Source organism: Ostrinia furnacalis, unplaced genomic scaffold, assembly GCF_004193835.3.
Source record: "Ostrinia furnacalis isolate ACB-3 unplaced genomic scaffold, ASM419383v2 OfSCF2409, whole genome shotgun sequence".
Classification (NCBI taxonomy): Eukaryota; Metazoa; Arthropoda; class Insecta; order Lepidoptera; family Crambidae; genus Ostrinia; species Ostrinia furnacalis.
The window spans coordinates 540,279-555,940 of NW_021132648.1; the positions used below are offsets into that span (position 1 = coordinate 540,279).

At 35.1% G+C, this 15,662-nt stretch overlaps 1 protein-coding gene across 1 annotated transcript in view; it reads right to left on the reverse strand.

Moving 5' to 3' along the window:
- LOC114355468 (dopamine D2-like receptor) overlaps positions 1–15,662 on the reverse strand; it is a 39,958-nt gene that overhangs the window by 13,101 nt on the left and 11,195 nt on the right. The window contains exons 2-3 of the mRNA XM_028308316.1: positions 4,976–5,085; positions 103–355 (exon numbers count right to left, since the gene is read on the reverse strand). Of these exons, the coding sequence (XP_028164117.1) occupies positions 103–355; positions 4,976–5,085 (363 nt within the window). The remainder of the gene's footprint in view (positions 1–102; positions 356–4,975; positions 5,086–15,662) is intronic.

Consider the following 15,662-nt stretch of genomic DNA (forward strand, 5'->3'; position numbering starts at 1 on the left):
TGGGGCTTCTGTCCCAAGTGTTCTTTAGCCCCAGGACTATTCCCGCTTATTACTGTCTTTCTGGAAACACCTAGTTAATAGTCAAGTATTTTTTTCACTCACCTTAAAAATATTGTAATATAGAAACATCATGATGATGCACGGTATATAAAAGGACCCCAGTGACGAGTATATAACGTAGTTGGTGTTATTGAAGAGGCACTGGTCGGGGCTTCTGTCCGGGGTGTTGTTGAGCCCCAGGACTATGGGGGAGCCAATAGCCCCGGAGACCAGCCACGCCACACCGATCATGAGCCATACCCGGCCGTTGCTTTTGTGCTTGGCGTACTTTATTGGCTGCGTTACAGCTATGTACCTGTGAAAAAATAACAGGATAAGTAACTGGTAATGTAAGGCAATTAATGTTAATAACTTCTTCTAAAAACCAGCTGTTGTTGTTTTGAAGTAGTGGTGAGACAAAGTGTATTTAGTTTAATACTTTACTGTAATAACGATAGTGTTGTATGATGGTACGACACGACACCCTTTGAGTGAGTATAACTCACACTTTACCGATTTTAAAATTAGAAAAGATTGGTCCTTCGAGGGTCCATTTATCATTTCTTCAGCTGTCTCAGCGGTGACAAAAGTAAATTATTTTTCTCTCAAAAAATTCCCCAAGATTTTACAAACCTACATATTTAACGTATTTAACATAGGCCTACTTGATACGAGTATAAAGCATGGTGGTATTTATTAAGATTTCTTAGTGAATTAATTTTCCAAAGAAATATCGCTCACTTTTATCCACTGCCTTTCTTCATTGATTAAACATGTATTAAAGTATCACTTACACATCCCCGGATAAGGGAACCGGGTCAAATCTGGCCCAAACACGCCCCAGTGGGGCGCAAACGATACTCCGGGTTCGCTTGATTAGCTACCCGAGTCAAATAACTTGTACTTAAATATTCATGTTAAAACGTCTAAACCACTACCCTGTGGACAGAGAATTAATAAAAGGCTGTCTGAAGTTAGCTTGAGATCAAAGGAAATTATTCGATGCCTAAATAAAAAACTCACTGGCCCATCTACTTACAAAGAACAAATTTAGTGAGCTCCTTAAAATTTATGAAACATAATTTCGGATAAACACACAAACGGTTTCAAGTGCCCTTGATTTTGACTAGATTCTGTTATAATTTATGGTCGGCAAGACGCCATTTTAGTTAACATAAATTTATGTTGTCCCACGATGACAAGGGAAATAATAATGTATAGTTTCGGGATTACATTTCGACTATACGGCTTACAATCTTGAAAATTTATTTACTGCATACTTCTGTGCATGTTTTGTATAGACGACAGCTCATCATACTAAACATTTTTGATGCAAATTGACTTTTATTAATACAGTTACATAAGATTGACGTACCGTTTACCGTCGTCGTGAATACGCAAAAGCCTCACAAATCGCGAGCTCATAAATATTAAGCGTTACCATTTAAAAGCACATCCATTGAATAAGTAAGAAGAATTTGTTTACTAATCACAAGACTTTAACTTTGACTACTAAAATACAGACGTGAATACCTAAATAACCGTTTGAGGTATATTTATGAAATTTGAAGCTGATGTATATCTTGCAAGTCTCAATACATGAGCCAAATTTGAAGTGTTAATGCACAGTAGTTTTTGAGTGATGAGGAGTCAAAAGTGGCTCAAAGTGGTTCGTCTAAATATACGCACGGTGCAGTCCCCTCCCTGGAACTAGGCTTAACATGCTCCCGCATGTCTAGAATGATTGCTTAATGTTGATTTAGTCGATTTTCTCCTGATGGAAACATGTAAGACAAAAATAAAATTTCCAATATTACAGACCTTCTAGAGCAGATGCCGCGAAAACTATACAATTTATAGAAAAACTTGTTTATCTCACCTGTAGCAAATTGAATATGCTTTTTTTGGTTCAAAGTAGTCATGTCACTAGGACGCATAGTTTCCGAGGATTAAGCGAAAAACCGAAAAGTGGCACCTTTAAACCCCCCTCTCCCCGCCGGCTCAAGGGCTAAGGGCGGGGACTTTTGCTATGTTCACCACCGAACTAGGCTAAATAAAGTCCCGAGGTCAGAAATTGTGTTCCACGGATTTCTCTCTACACCGTCGTTAAGGCATTCATTGACTGGACTAAATGTGAATTTTCACGGATACTGATCGGATTTGGATCGGACGTTGTGTGAAACCGCTCTAAGGTTAAATATAACAAAACACCACCTAATTATTTTGAGCGTGTATGGATTCATATTCTAGAGTAATCTTTTTATTTTACTATGCCTTGCATGATAACAACGGATGTTTAAACCGGGTATGATTATAAGCAATGAGGCGCGTGTAGTCGTATCGAATAGTTTGCGGCCCACTGGGCCAGCCTAGCTGCCCGATTTGACCCGGTTCACTTGCCCGGGAGGCCGGTTAACCAGTGGAGAAAAATATTTTTCAGTCCTCTTGAACCTTATTTCATGCGTGTAAAGTTCAAAATATGGTAGCATCAATTCAGCTACTTTAAGTAAAGGGGTAAATTGCGTACGCTCTTGTCTTTTATAGGATGCCTGACGAGGGACTTGGATATATGATGTAAAAGTTATGATATTATTAATTATAAACATTACTTGTCAATGTCATATTAATAATTAAATCAGTAGTCTACTGTTAAGCTATATACTAGTTTAAGGTTCAAAATAAAAACAGCAATCACAAACAAAATGGGGCCTCTACATTTTTAGACTATGCTTTTATGTTGACTCGCAATAAAAATAACAAAATGATTTTAATAATGGACAGTATGAGACACTTATACGGTACCTTTAGTCTGCGTTAAATTAAGCATTTGACGTGAAACTAACATTGAAGAGGTCATAAATCTTTATTATTATAGCCTGACCAGGAACATAAAAACCCTGGCATAGAGGCGCGTCAATTGCATTTGATAGTGCAACACTGAGTACAGTCGTACCTGTGTTAGTTAAATTAATAGGCTAACTTTATGTACCTATCAGGATTCAGAATTACGGGCTAATTTGATATTTTCATAAATTAACGAAAAAATATTATTACAGGTAACCTGGTTTAAATAAATTAAATGAAACCATCTATCGAGCTAGTAGGATTTATTTTATTATTCATCAATAATAAAATTCAGAACTTGAATATTCAACTGCAATGTCTGCTAAGAACGCTTCAAACTCGGTACTTCTTTCCCAATTCCATAAAATTCAACACTTAAAAAGTGACAAAAAACTTTAAAATAGGTAGTTGAAACAAACCACAGCTAATTTTCATAGTTGACTGTACTATACGATAAACATGTCAGTCAATTTGACAACCTTTGTCGGAAACATTATTCAATGAAAATATTGTCCGAACCCTTAGTATTTCCCTTCGACAAATACTTTAACACATTGTGAACCACTTTTCTTTCACGACTATAAAAAGATTTTAGCAATTTATTCACAAAATCAATTGCGCACATTTAAAATAAAGTTTGTTTACACTATGACAGCAATAAACTGACATGAAAGGTGACATTATAATGAAGTTTTCAGTTACTGTTGCCATTAAAAGAAATTAGTACCATTAGTTTTCCGCAACATGGCGAGGGTTTTTATGTTCCTGGTCAGGCTATACTTTACTTTTAAAGTCAATAAGTAAATGCTTCGTTTTCCGAAGCGTTTTCTTTTTTCACCACGATTGATATCAACGCATTTTCAATCCATACATCCAACGATACGGCTGCGAAGAAGCGTTCACGTTCGTGACGTGTTCTGAAAGTCAAACGAAGCAATAGCACTCTCTTTACTATACAGGGTGAATATAAAAGTGTATTACGTTCTTATAAAGTGCGCAGAAACTTGAGTAAAGAATAAGATAAGACAAATGTCTGGCACTTCATTGGTATCTTGTTAACGTGAGCTTGTATGTGCTATCTTCTCAGGATTTTTATTTACACTGAAGAAAATTACTGGAACTTTACGGTTTTTCTGCTTCTTAACTTTTAAAGTAAGGTTGGGTTGCACCATTTTACTTTAGTTGTAACAAACGTCAAAAGTCTGTCAAACTTCATACAAAAAACACCGGTTATTGTTAAAGTTACGGATAAAGTAAGAGGTGGTGCAACTCAGCCTTGGTAAAGGTTAGTTTGCAAGATGTAACTTTTTGTACAAAACATTACTAAAACTTGAGTCTTTTTATGTTTTAATATTATATTAGTAAGTACTATTGTAAAATTAGGATCTCTACTTGTGTTAATTGTAGTTGAAAGAATGTCCAGAATTCAGTTTAAACACGAATTAAGGTCCGTATTACGTTACGATGTCCAAAACTAGATGCAACCCTTTTAACTAATTAAATTCCAAAATTTAGACTAATTACAGCTTTACATTCTTGAGAGTCGAATCCAGACGAGATACACTTGAAAGTAGTTCTTTACGTAATAAGGGTATACCCGTTTTCACCATCAATCCATAATTTTTAAGTGACCCCTACGGTAATACATAACAGGAATTTTGTTTTCATTCTGGTTACTTAAAAATTAGGGATTGATGGAGAAAACGGGCATTAGACTTGGTTTCCACCAATGCGGAGAGGAGAGAGATGTGTTTGAAAAACCAATCATTTGCAAACCGAAGCTGAGCGGAGACTTGACGTGAAAATAACGAAATCTGACATCTTTCCGCTTTGCTGGAAACCGGGCCTTAGACTAAGGCCCAGAACAGACGGTGAAATGCAACTGCAACGAAACTGCAACTGCTAGTTACTTTTGAGTTGCATCTAAGTTTCTGCCATAGCGTCCGTTGAGAGACCACACATGACGCGACCAGTTTAAAACTTTCAGTTTCAGTTTCATTCATCAGAATCATCAGAAAGTTGCAGTTTCGTTGCAGTTGCGTTTCACCGTCTGTTCTGGGCCTAAGAGAAATTACTGAAATAAAAGACTCACCTATCCACAGATATGGCGACCAGATTAAATATACTGGAGGTGGAGCACGTGACGTCCATCGCGATGTAGCAGTCGCAGACCACCGCTGGCAGACCCCATACAGCATTGAACTGTTGGATGAGACATGGAGTTAGATAATATTCCTAAAAGACATGTTAAGGGGCATCTTAACGGACAATATTCTGCAATATGGTGGCCTTACATCTTGCAGGTCTATTGCATCAATTATGACCCAGTCAGCTATTAGATCAAATGTGCGAGTAGGTATGGCAGTAACCTACTGGCGGTGAGTCGCAGCGATAGGACCTTTGGTGGGAATAGTCCCGTAGATCTAGGATACAATCCGTTTAAGCGATGTGAGCAGAAGGTAAAATAGTTTCAAAATATTTATCAATACAGGAGAGCAAATAATCGTTAAATATTTTCATAACATAAATAAAAACAGCTATTATTTGAGTTTCTTAAACCACTCGTTTCGTTTCATTTACGTCAAAAATTTATTTAATAACATAAAACAAACATCATGTAAGTAAACATCCGTCATAATTAATATTGCCCCTAAAACAAAAGAAATTCGGGGGCACTGACCGATGTCAAAACAGTCAATTGAAACGGGCTAGATGTTTGCCAATATTAACCGTTCGCGTAGCCATTCATTTGTTTCGAGTCCCCAGAGATAACAGCCAGTGTTGCCACATCTACCGGTTGAAATAACACAACCCATCAAATTAATTTCAGCGGGAGTAAATGGAGGTTCACTAGTACTGTTTACCCGATCGAACAAGGAAAATATTTCTGTGGAAATGGAATTGATAGTTTTCAACACAGGTTATCTAGGTACTCTTTATAAATGGTCGCTTCTATAAAATGATAACATACAATATTTCTTTATTGGTTTTGTCGTTTCCTTTTTACATTTTTTTATTAAGGACAATCTGCCATATGGAGTGTTGCTGCCACACTGATTCTGTTGTTTTCCTGACATTTAGATGATGCTACAATATTATTTTGCAAATTGTGAAAACTCGTAATTTTTAAGGTTATGTGTAGACAATAAGGAGCCGTTATAGTTCCGACACGTACTTACTTCTTGTTCGCAAAATAACATACAAGGAAAAAATATAATTTTGGGATTGATGTAATAATATTTCTCTAAAAATATATCTTACTCCTTTTAAGAGTTACAATATACAAAATGGCAACCCGGCCTTTAAAACATTCCTACGCTGGACATAGGGGTCGTGCCACCCGAATAATTTGGTGTGAAATGTCCAGTCCATATGGGACGTAGTTTTCATACCAAACTTGATGCTACACATAAACACAGACTATTCAGCATTGTTTAGTGACACGTACAAGTTTGTGAACTCCACTTATTGTTTTAGGAGACTTAGGGCGAGTTTCAGTAATTCCTTATGAAGTTTTAGATTAAGATCATCTAACAAATTAAGGCTTCTGGTCACTCTAATCACCGCGGAATAAATTAATTTGTTAAACAAAAGAAATTACTGCAGTGTTTTAACGTTAACTAAATTCAGCTTTTTGACGACGAAGCAAACACTCATCAGAATTTAAATTACCACTTAATTATCAATGCCCATAATGCTATACTAGTTTAATTTTAACGAATAACATTTCTGCAAACTAAGCTTACAACTTCAAGCAGATACAGCATAATTAATATTAGTTGCGAGTAATTATGTCTGTTTCTATTTTCCACCAGTAACAGAAAATCATTTTCATTGCCCTCGGGCTCCGTCATTAGAAGGTTTCATTTGTTCAAAGTTCACAAGCTCTGAATTTAAGTTATAAAACCAGCGAGGGCATAACAGATACGGCGTTTTGCGACGGCGTTTTTATCTTTACGCTCGATTTTTTGTCTTAATTGAGCAGAAAAGTTGTCGAGTGGCGACCACAGCCCGGAAGACGTAGCAGGCCCCCTACTAGGTGGACCGATAATCTAGTGAAGGTCACGGGAAGTACCAGGATGCAGGTAGCGCAGGACTGGTCCATATGGAAATCGTTGGGGGAGGCCTTTGTCCTGCAGTGGACGTCATTTGGCTGAAACGACGATGATTATGATGATAACTATTTGCAATCAAGTGACTTGACATTTAATCGCACCAAACAGCAGGTAGGTAGGTACAGTCGCGGAATGAAAAGGTTCGTCACCTTAGTGTCGGTTGTCGCTTGCACTAGGTACTGTAAGAGTCAAACCTGCCAACATAACCGTGCAAGAAACAGTGCTGCTAACATTTAAATAAATATGACGTTTGCTAACGAATAAGGTTTTGCTTGTTTATTTTTCTATCCCATCAGTGCAATGTTACGAAATGTAGTTTTTTTAATTTAATAGATAGTGGCAGGTTGAACCAAGAAGAAGGTTTTAGTTTATCAATCATAATAATCCTCTTGACAAGTTAAATCGTCAAACAACTTTAATCTGAATAATTTTGAACTTTACTGACGAACAGTTAAAGATTATTTTCTCTAACTCATTCTGTAACATAGTTTCAAAAGGTAATATAAGCTCGCGATTCGTTGAAGGAATCAATTTGAAAACTGACGAACCTTTTCATTCCGTGACTGTACATTCACAAAAACATGTGCGTCTGGTAGAGTTCACCCAAACTATAATTATCCTGCTTTCGCCTCCGAGATTTATTTTACCATGTAGTACCCCTGTACGACAACCCAATCCGCACACAATATTCAGCGTAGTAGTATTAAAAAACAAAAGAGCGGGCAACCCCACCCCTACCACGCTGTGGGCTCGGTGTCCGAGCGGTCTCATTCCTTTGTGCGCACGCGCAACGACCGCACGCAGTATAAGAAAAATGCTTAAGTGACGTCACCAGGACGTTTTTACCGACAAAAAACGTAATTATTTTAAGTTGTGCAGTGTAGTGACGAGAATTAGACCCAACAAAAGGTTGGTTGTAACAACTATTTTGTGCAAGTGCTCGTACATTTTTATTATAAGCGTTGTGACACGACGCGTAACTTTGACCCATTTTTAGCTCCAAGTTAACGCGCGATGTTAACCAGTAGCCATTTTTTTGAATTATCCTGTTTTCGCCGAAGAGATTTAAGGTCCCTCCCAACCCGAAGATTTCTATATCTTCTTCCCTGGAGGTAAACGTCAATGTCATCTCTTCTCTAAATATAATGAGACCGCTCGGACACCGAGCCCACAGCGTGGTAGGGGTGGGGTTGCCCGCTCTTTTGTTTTTTAATACTACTACGCTGAATATTGTGTGCGGATTGGGTTGTCGTACAGGGGTACTACATGGTAAAATAAATCTCTTCGGCGAAAACAGGATAATTTAGATCGAACTTCACTTGGTAAGTTCGTTTGATCATTCAAATATTCTTTGAACCAGACTAGTGCCGGCCTCGTGTCTATACTACATCGAACTCAATGTAGCAATGTGGCATTCAATGCTGGTTTGCAGAGCATACCTAAGTTTAGATCGTTCGGTAAATTGAGAGAATTGAGTCTGCAGGAATCCGGTGACCGGATTGGTAATAACCCGGATTTAGAAATACCGGATTAGTTTGTTGTGTTATGCTGGAATGGGAATTGTAAATGAGAGCCATTAGACAATGGTGGCAAAATTTACAAATGCAAAAGTTGCCAGATTTTTTTTAGAATATCTTATTTCCTTACATAAATAAGATATTCTAAAAAAAATAGGAACAATCACAATAATTAGATATTGGGATCAACTTTACCCATGAAAAAAGTTTTTAGCGTACTAAAACTATGATTTTGTTAGTTAAAACGTCTTTTAAAGACAGCTTAACTTTTAGCTCTTTTAAAGACTTATTATAAGCAATGTTCTTACTCACAGAATAACAGGTACCAGAAAATTAATTAAGTAACGATATTTATTCAAGTTCATTAATAATTTCAAATTACTTCTTCAACGTTTGCGATGTAAATTACAGAGAGTTTCATTAAACCTATTATATTAAATCAGTCCGAGTACTAAGTACTTTAGAATGTCAAGGTAAGTTATTAAAAAGGATCCGTTGAAGTACTTATAAAATTTGGAAATTTACAAAGCAAAATGTTTATAATTTCAAAATTACTGTGCTTAATTTCTGAACCCGAAGGATAAAGGGAATACAAGATCAACCTGCTTTGAGGGTTTTGAGCTATCTTAATTAGTTAGGTAATTAAAAATTATGAAGTTGATGAGATGTACGTACGTGTGGGTGTAATCAAAAGCAATGATTGTTTTTAAATAATTAACTATGTCGTGGTTTTGGGTGTACCAGGTTACAACATTAGCTGCGGTCGCGGGTTCGATTCCAATGTTAGTGTGATAAGTAATAAGAATCTATCAGCGATGAAAGCGTTAATAAGTGTGAAAAGTCGTACTTACATCTAACTATTGGGTAAATGGGTGTATCCATTTCACTGTGACGTCTAACGAAGTCGTAATAGGGGTTTTAAAGGTCATAAAAGTCATTATATTTTCTGCAAATACTCAAGTCTAGTAAAGCGCTTTTACATGTCCCAGTCTAACTTTAACCCTTAAGTGGATTAAAATAATCTGATGTGCTGTCGAGTGTAAAATCTCTGCATATTCGGGTCTACACATAGAGTAATAAAACCTAGATATATAGCCAGCGCACGAAAAGTGAAGAAACTTTTAGTGCACCATTCTGGTCCACTTGAAACTTGAAACTTTTTTATTTTAATTAAATGTCTTATTAAATAATTTTTAATTAACAAATAATAACATTTTATTACGGTAAATGTGGATAAAAATCTCTTACTGTCGAAAAAATCGCCTTAGTTTAAACATTTTTAACAAAGTTTTGACAGTAATGAAATAAAATTTGACAGTAATGACATAACATTTTTACCTCACTTTTGACGAAGCCTTTGTATGAAGACTATCCATCTAGGTTTTATTAATCTAAGGGCTTACATTAATACTTGGAACCAAATCTAAAGATTTATAGTCCATTTTCGGGCCGATTGTAGCCTAAATCCACGCGGCCATTGACGTAATGTGCACTCTATTGATGGTCGATCCCAAGATTCGGGCCTCGGGTAAATCGACGCAATCGATGCTTGAAAGCCTCATTCGATTTGTAATAATGACGGACGATTTTCAAGGTACAGTCAGCTAGGTTTCGATCGTTACTTTATGTGTATCGTAGAATTATTATCTACGAGAAACAAGTCAAATAGGTAACCTAACCGCTGCACTGTATGTTTATATACGAGTAAGCCTACATCTGAAATATTTCAGAATTGTATAACAGTGTTGAGATTTTTGTATTTACTGAATGTTGTATTCAGTAAATATTGACTTTCTGAAATGGAATTTCTAGCTACTATAATATCCATATTTTTTTCACAAAAAATATGTTCCTCAGATAGGTCCCTTAGTTTTTCAATCGACTGCTCTAACTTCTGGTTCTGGAAAAAATATTACATAATTTATTTGATAAATAGTTTCAAGCGATTTGTTTCATTAATTTCGATAGGTAAGTAAGCCCTTTGGTTTGCCTTTGCAAACATCTAAAAATTTTCCCGTAGGTATTTTATACGCTGTAAGCACTTGCTTACATGCATACGCTTGTATGCATTCAAAACGTTTCTTCAGATGTCGTCACTCAAACAGTCTCAAAGGAACAAAGTTCGTGCTCGACTTACTACGTACACGCATGACTGCATATCCTCTATGAATTCATGTTATTTTGATGTCAATCGTCCGTTTTGAACGCTTTATGGAGAGTAAACATGTGCTGAACCTCTTAGACAATATTCACTGAATTGTTTGGGATAATCAAAGCATTTTGTATTTGGTAAGGATAATTTTAGCGCTTGATTCACAGAACAATGCCCAATTGCAAAGCCCATTGTACATGTGTATGTATAGGAAACCCTCTACGGGTTTCCTAATTATAATCGTACCATATGATTGCAATATGAGTTTCAAACATTGATTCGAATTCAAATTCTGAACAACAATTAAACATGAAATACGTTCAGTCGGCTACTTAGCAAATTTTTGACTACCTTTCAGAATTTATTCAAAAAGAGCTTCTTTTGAACATGCTAATTGTGTATCTTAGTGTTTATGGGTGAATTTCAACAAGTGCATATTTTTGCCTAATTTTGGTGGAAATTGTTATTTGTGTATTTTTATTCTTTAATTATAGATCAAAATTGGAAACTTATACTGTTTCTAAAATGATTAAGACATTAAATTTTGTCCAGTAGTTTTTTAGATTTTCCTTACACCAAAATTAAGAGAACACCAAAATTTATATTAAAGCACCAAAATTAGAAAATATGCTGTCAGTCGGTCATATCTTAGTGCCAAGCTCAAGAAATGGTTTTAAATTTACCAGCACCGTCTCCAAAAATATTAATCATGGTATATTGTCCTAATAAATAAATAACGACGTACTTATTTTCTACTTTTAAGTGATTGTTGGCGTCGGTTTTAATTTTTTTGTTAAAATTATTTTTTTTCATGCTTTTTAGTTGATTAGTCCTTGTTATTGTCACTGAAGAGGGACAGTACCTATGTTTAATGTGATTAAGACTATAATTTTCCATTTTGTAATGGAAAATTATAGTCTTAATCACAATCCAAGTGTAAATAATCTTCCTAGCAAAATACAGGCTCCCTACTTTAAATATCGGCAACTAAAAAGTATCAATGTATCATGTGTCAATGTATGTATCAATGGGTGAATTTCAACAAGTGCATATTTTTGCCTAATTTTGGTGGAAATTGTTATTTGTGTATTTTTATTCTTTAATTATAGATCAAAATTGGAAACTTATACTGTTTCTAAAATGATTAAGACATTAAATTTTGTCCAGTAGTTTTTTAGATTTTCCTTACACCAAAATTAAGAGAACACCAAAATTTATATTAAAGCACCAAAATTAGAAAATATGCTGTCAGTCGGTCATATCTTAGTGCCAAGCTCAAGAAATGGTTTTAAATTTACCAGCACCGACTCCAAAAATATTAATCATGGTATATTGTCCTAATAAATAAATAACGACGTACTTATTTTCTACTTTTAAGTGATTGTTGGCGTCGGTTTTAATTTTTTTGTTAAAATTATTTTTTTTCATGCTTTTTAGTTGATTAGTCCTTGTTATTGTCACTGAAGAGGGACAGTACCTATGTTTAATGTGATTAAGACTATAATTTTCCATTTTGTAATGGAAAATTATAGTCTTAATCACAATCAAAGTGTAAATAATCTTCCTAGCAAAATACAGGCTCCCTACTTTAAATATCTAAATTGTTACTAATCCCTACTAACAAACTATGGATGAAAGTCTGAAATAAATTATTTATTATTATTATATTATTATTTTTGTACGCTTTGGAGCTCACGGGTCAAAAGTGGCCCGGTCCTTTATAAGGCTTGCGTGGGGATACAGATCCAACACGTAGAGGCCGTTTTAAGCGCAAAATAATCGACAAAAGTGAAAGTGGTTATGATTATTATTATTATATCGGCAACAAAAAAGTATCAGTGTATCATGTGTCAATGTATGTATCAACAAATGAGTATTGAGTATCATCTAACTCCTAACTTATGTTGTTTGACCTTTCATCATCAGCTCATCTTAAATACGTGAAATAATACAACTGTATGTACATACCTACCTAAAATATTTAAAGAATTATCCTCCAACTCCTAAGCGTTAAGGAGTTTTACCTTCCATCATCACCTCATCAACATTAGATGATGACTACTTGAATAACTTTAGAAAACGTATTGCATTCCTACAAAATTTGAGGTTTACTCTCAATTTCCCTAGGATCCCATCATCAGATCCTGACTTGGTGACAATGGGACCACCACATAAGTGTACCCTATAGAACAAAAAAAGAATTTTGAAAATCGGTTCACAATCGACGGAGTTAAGTCGGTTAAAAATGGTTTGGTGCACCACCAAAAACACCAAAATTGACTCACCAAAATTAGATTCTCGTTGAAAAAGCTAAATTATATGAAATCTGTTTTAAATATAACAATAACATTTTAACACATGGTATGAAAACAGTTCCTTTACATTATACGAGGAATTCAACTAAAAAGAATAGCTTAGAAATCTTATACAAAAAGACACCAAAATTGCAGAATTGTTGTCCGTTTAAAAAAAAACAACACATTTACGTTTTTGGCGGGAAGACGCAGAGGTCTTGCACCCGTCTGCCGTCACTGCTCGCGGGGGCGGTACTAAACCTAACGAATGATGGGAGTGTTTAAATCCTGTTTGATCTTTAAAGAAACTGACGAGCTATTTCATTATTGACACCAAAATCATAAATTTTTCGCGGACAAAACTTAAGGACGTGACTTAATCACAGTTATTTGGGAAACTTGCTTAATTTGGTAATCTTAGATAATAGATAGATTGTATAATCCAAAAATATACTTTTTCCCTAAGTTCTGTTTTGATCTTCAGCTAAAAAAATACATATTGTAAGAAATTAAGGATGTGGACACTGCACCAAAATTAGAAACGCTTAGTTCAATTATTTTTTGTCGAATTTGTAAAAGAAAATACTCATTAATAATGTTGTTCCTCAAAATTGAACCTCTGTATATTTTCGTTTAAAAAAAAAATCAAAGTTCTATGTCATAAAAAACATATGATTTTCAGCTACGCCGCTCAAAAAATGTGTTTGGGAAATTGACCCTTATGTTTATTTAATTACTCAACGTAATCCTCTTTTAGGTTTTGTTTAAAAGTTGCCGGAGATACGATGAAAAATAATCACCTACTTATTGGTTACGTGGTTGGTATCTACATTAGTATTTCGTTTTTTCGAGCAAGTTTTCCTCACTGTTAATACCGTGTCTTTCCTCAAGAATATAACTTTTTTCCTGATAAAAAACTTTGTAAAATAATAACCGTATTTTATCAAAATGTACCCCAAACGCGTGTAAGTAATATTTCCTACCCTTATAAATCATACCCACACTGTGGGGAAGCGTAGACAACGAAGATTATCAGGCATCAGTCAATGGCTAATAGGTTTCAATAGATAAGCCCAATTTATCAATTTTACCTCTATCTAAAACGGGCATTGACCACTTAAATGTACGAATTTCATTTAAAGCTTCATTAAGCTTTAAATGAAAGAACCGCCATGCCATTTCAAAACAATAAATTAATTACGGTATCTTTAAACTGTTTAATATTTTAGAAAAAATCTTACTATACTGCTTTATTTTAATAAAATAAGAGACCATGGGTCAAGAAATCCTACATCTTCTTATGGCAGCATATTTAGCGGCATAATTATTTGGCAGTGGAAAACAAAATATTGATTCAGTAACTACCTACATTATTATGACGTTCCCTACATTATTATGATATGCTAGTTTGTTTTGTGGCTCTTAGCTTATCAAAATCCATTAAGAATAAATTACTATAGGCACCACCATGGCCGTAGAAAAGACGAGAAAATTTATATCTGCCCGATGTAGTAGGTATAGTACCCAGCCACACGTTGGGCGCCAACCTTAGCAAGCGAATGCATAATTTAATTTCGTCCAAATGAGATGTTGATTTCCTTTGAGCTATGTATTCTGAGACTGACAGATAAATTACATCGCCCCATTCACTCGTTCACGGTAGAAAGTTATTATGTGGGAAGGGGGGTAGGACGTAGTACAGACGACAGCATGCCAAAATAAACTGTAGCTTCTTAAGTAGTTGAAATAAGACCTATTTTGCAATGAAAACGTAAATTCTGATGTGCTGTCGGTACATTGCTTGTTTTATAGCCTCCTGAGACCCCCGGTGTCACTCGTGACACTTGAGTATATATTTTTTTTACAGCGCCATTTATTGGTATTTATGAAAATTAATAAAAGTGTGTGAAACGTTGAAATATGTTACATATCCAAAAAATTGCTGTGCCTCGCACGAAAGGGTTTTTGATTTTGTAAACATTAATTGAAATTTTGAATTCGCGCGACCTCCGACATGACACATTCCAAGAAAAGAAAATATTATTTAAAACAAGTTTTTTGGTATTGTTTTGTGTTTTCTGTGTGCTACGGTAATATATCTCTCAGATTTTGCGATAAAACTATTAAAATGTTTCTATTGTAATAAGTATTTTTGTCAATTAATTCGAGTGTCACTGGTGACACTTTGGGCACTCGTGACTTGACATATGGTCCTTTTTAGGATTGTCTGATGGTAACGTCAAGTCAATGTTATGCAACTTTTATGAGACATATGATAAAAAAAATTATGCTCCATCCTCAGATCAGACCCTGGATATCATTCAAGACCAGAGTACTTGTCAATACCAATCAAATGAGTCAAAACTCGACAGAGTTACATCGTTTGGTCACAGAGTTTCTATGGCTACCTTCCGTCTCCATCATCAGATCAGCTCCATGACCTCATTATATTAAAGTCTCATCTGAGTTACATGTCTATGCAAAATTTCAGCTCAATCGGTTGGCAGGAAGTAGCTCTAATTCAGCTTCCAAGATTTTACTCAAACATACATTCACACATTTATTGCAAGTTAATTAAAGTTTGTTATAACAAGTTCAATAAAAGCTGTTAAAAAGTAAATCTTATACGATTCTAAACAATTGCAGATCAATTTGAAACTAAAAACACCTATTTTACCATACCTGAAGTAATTAAAATATT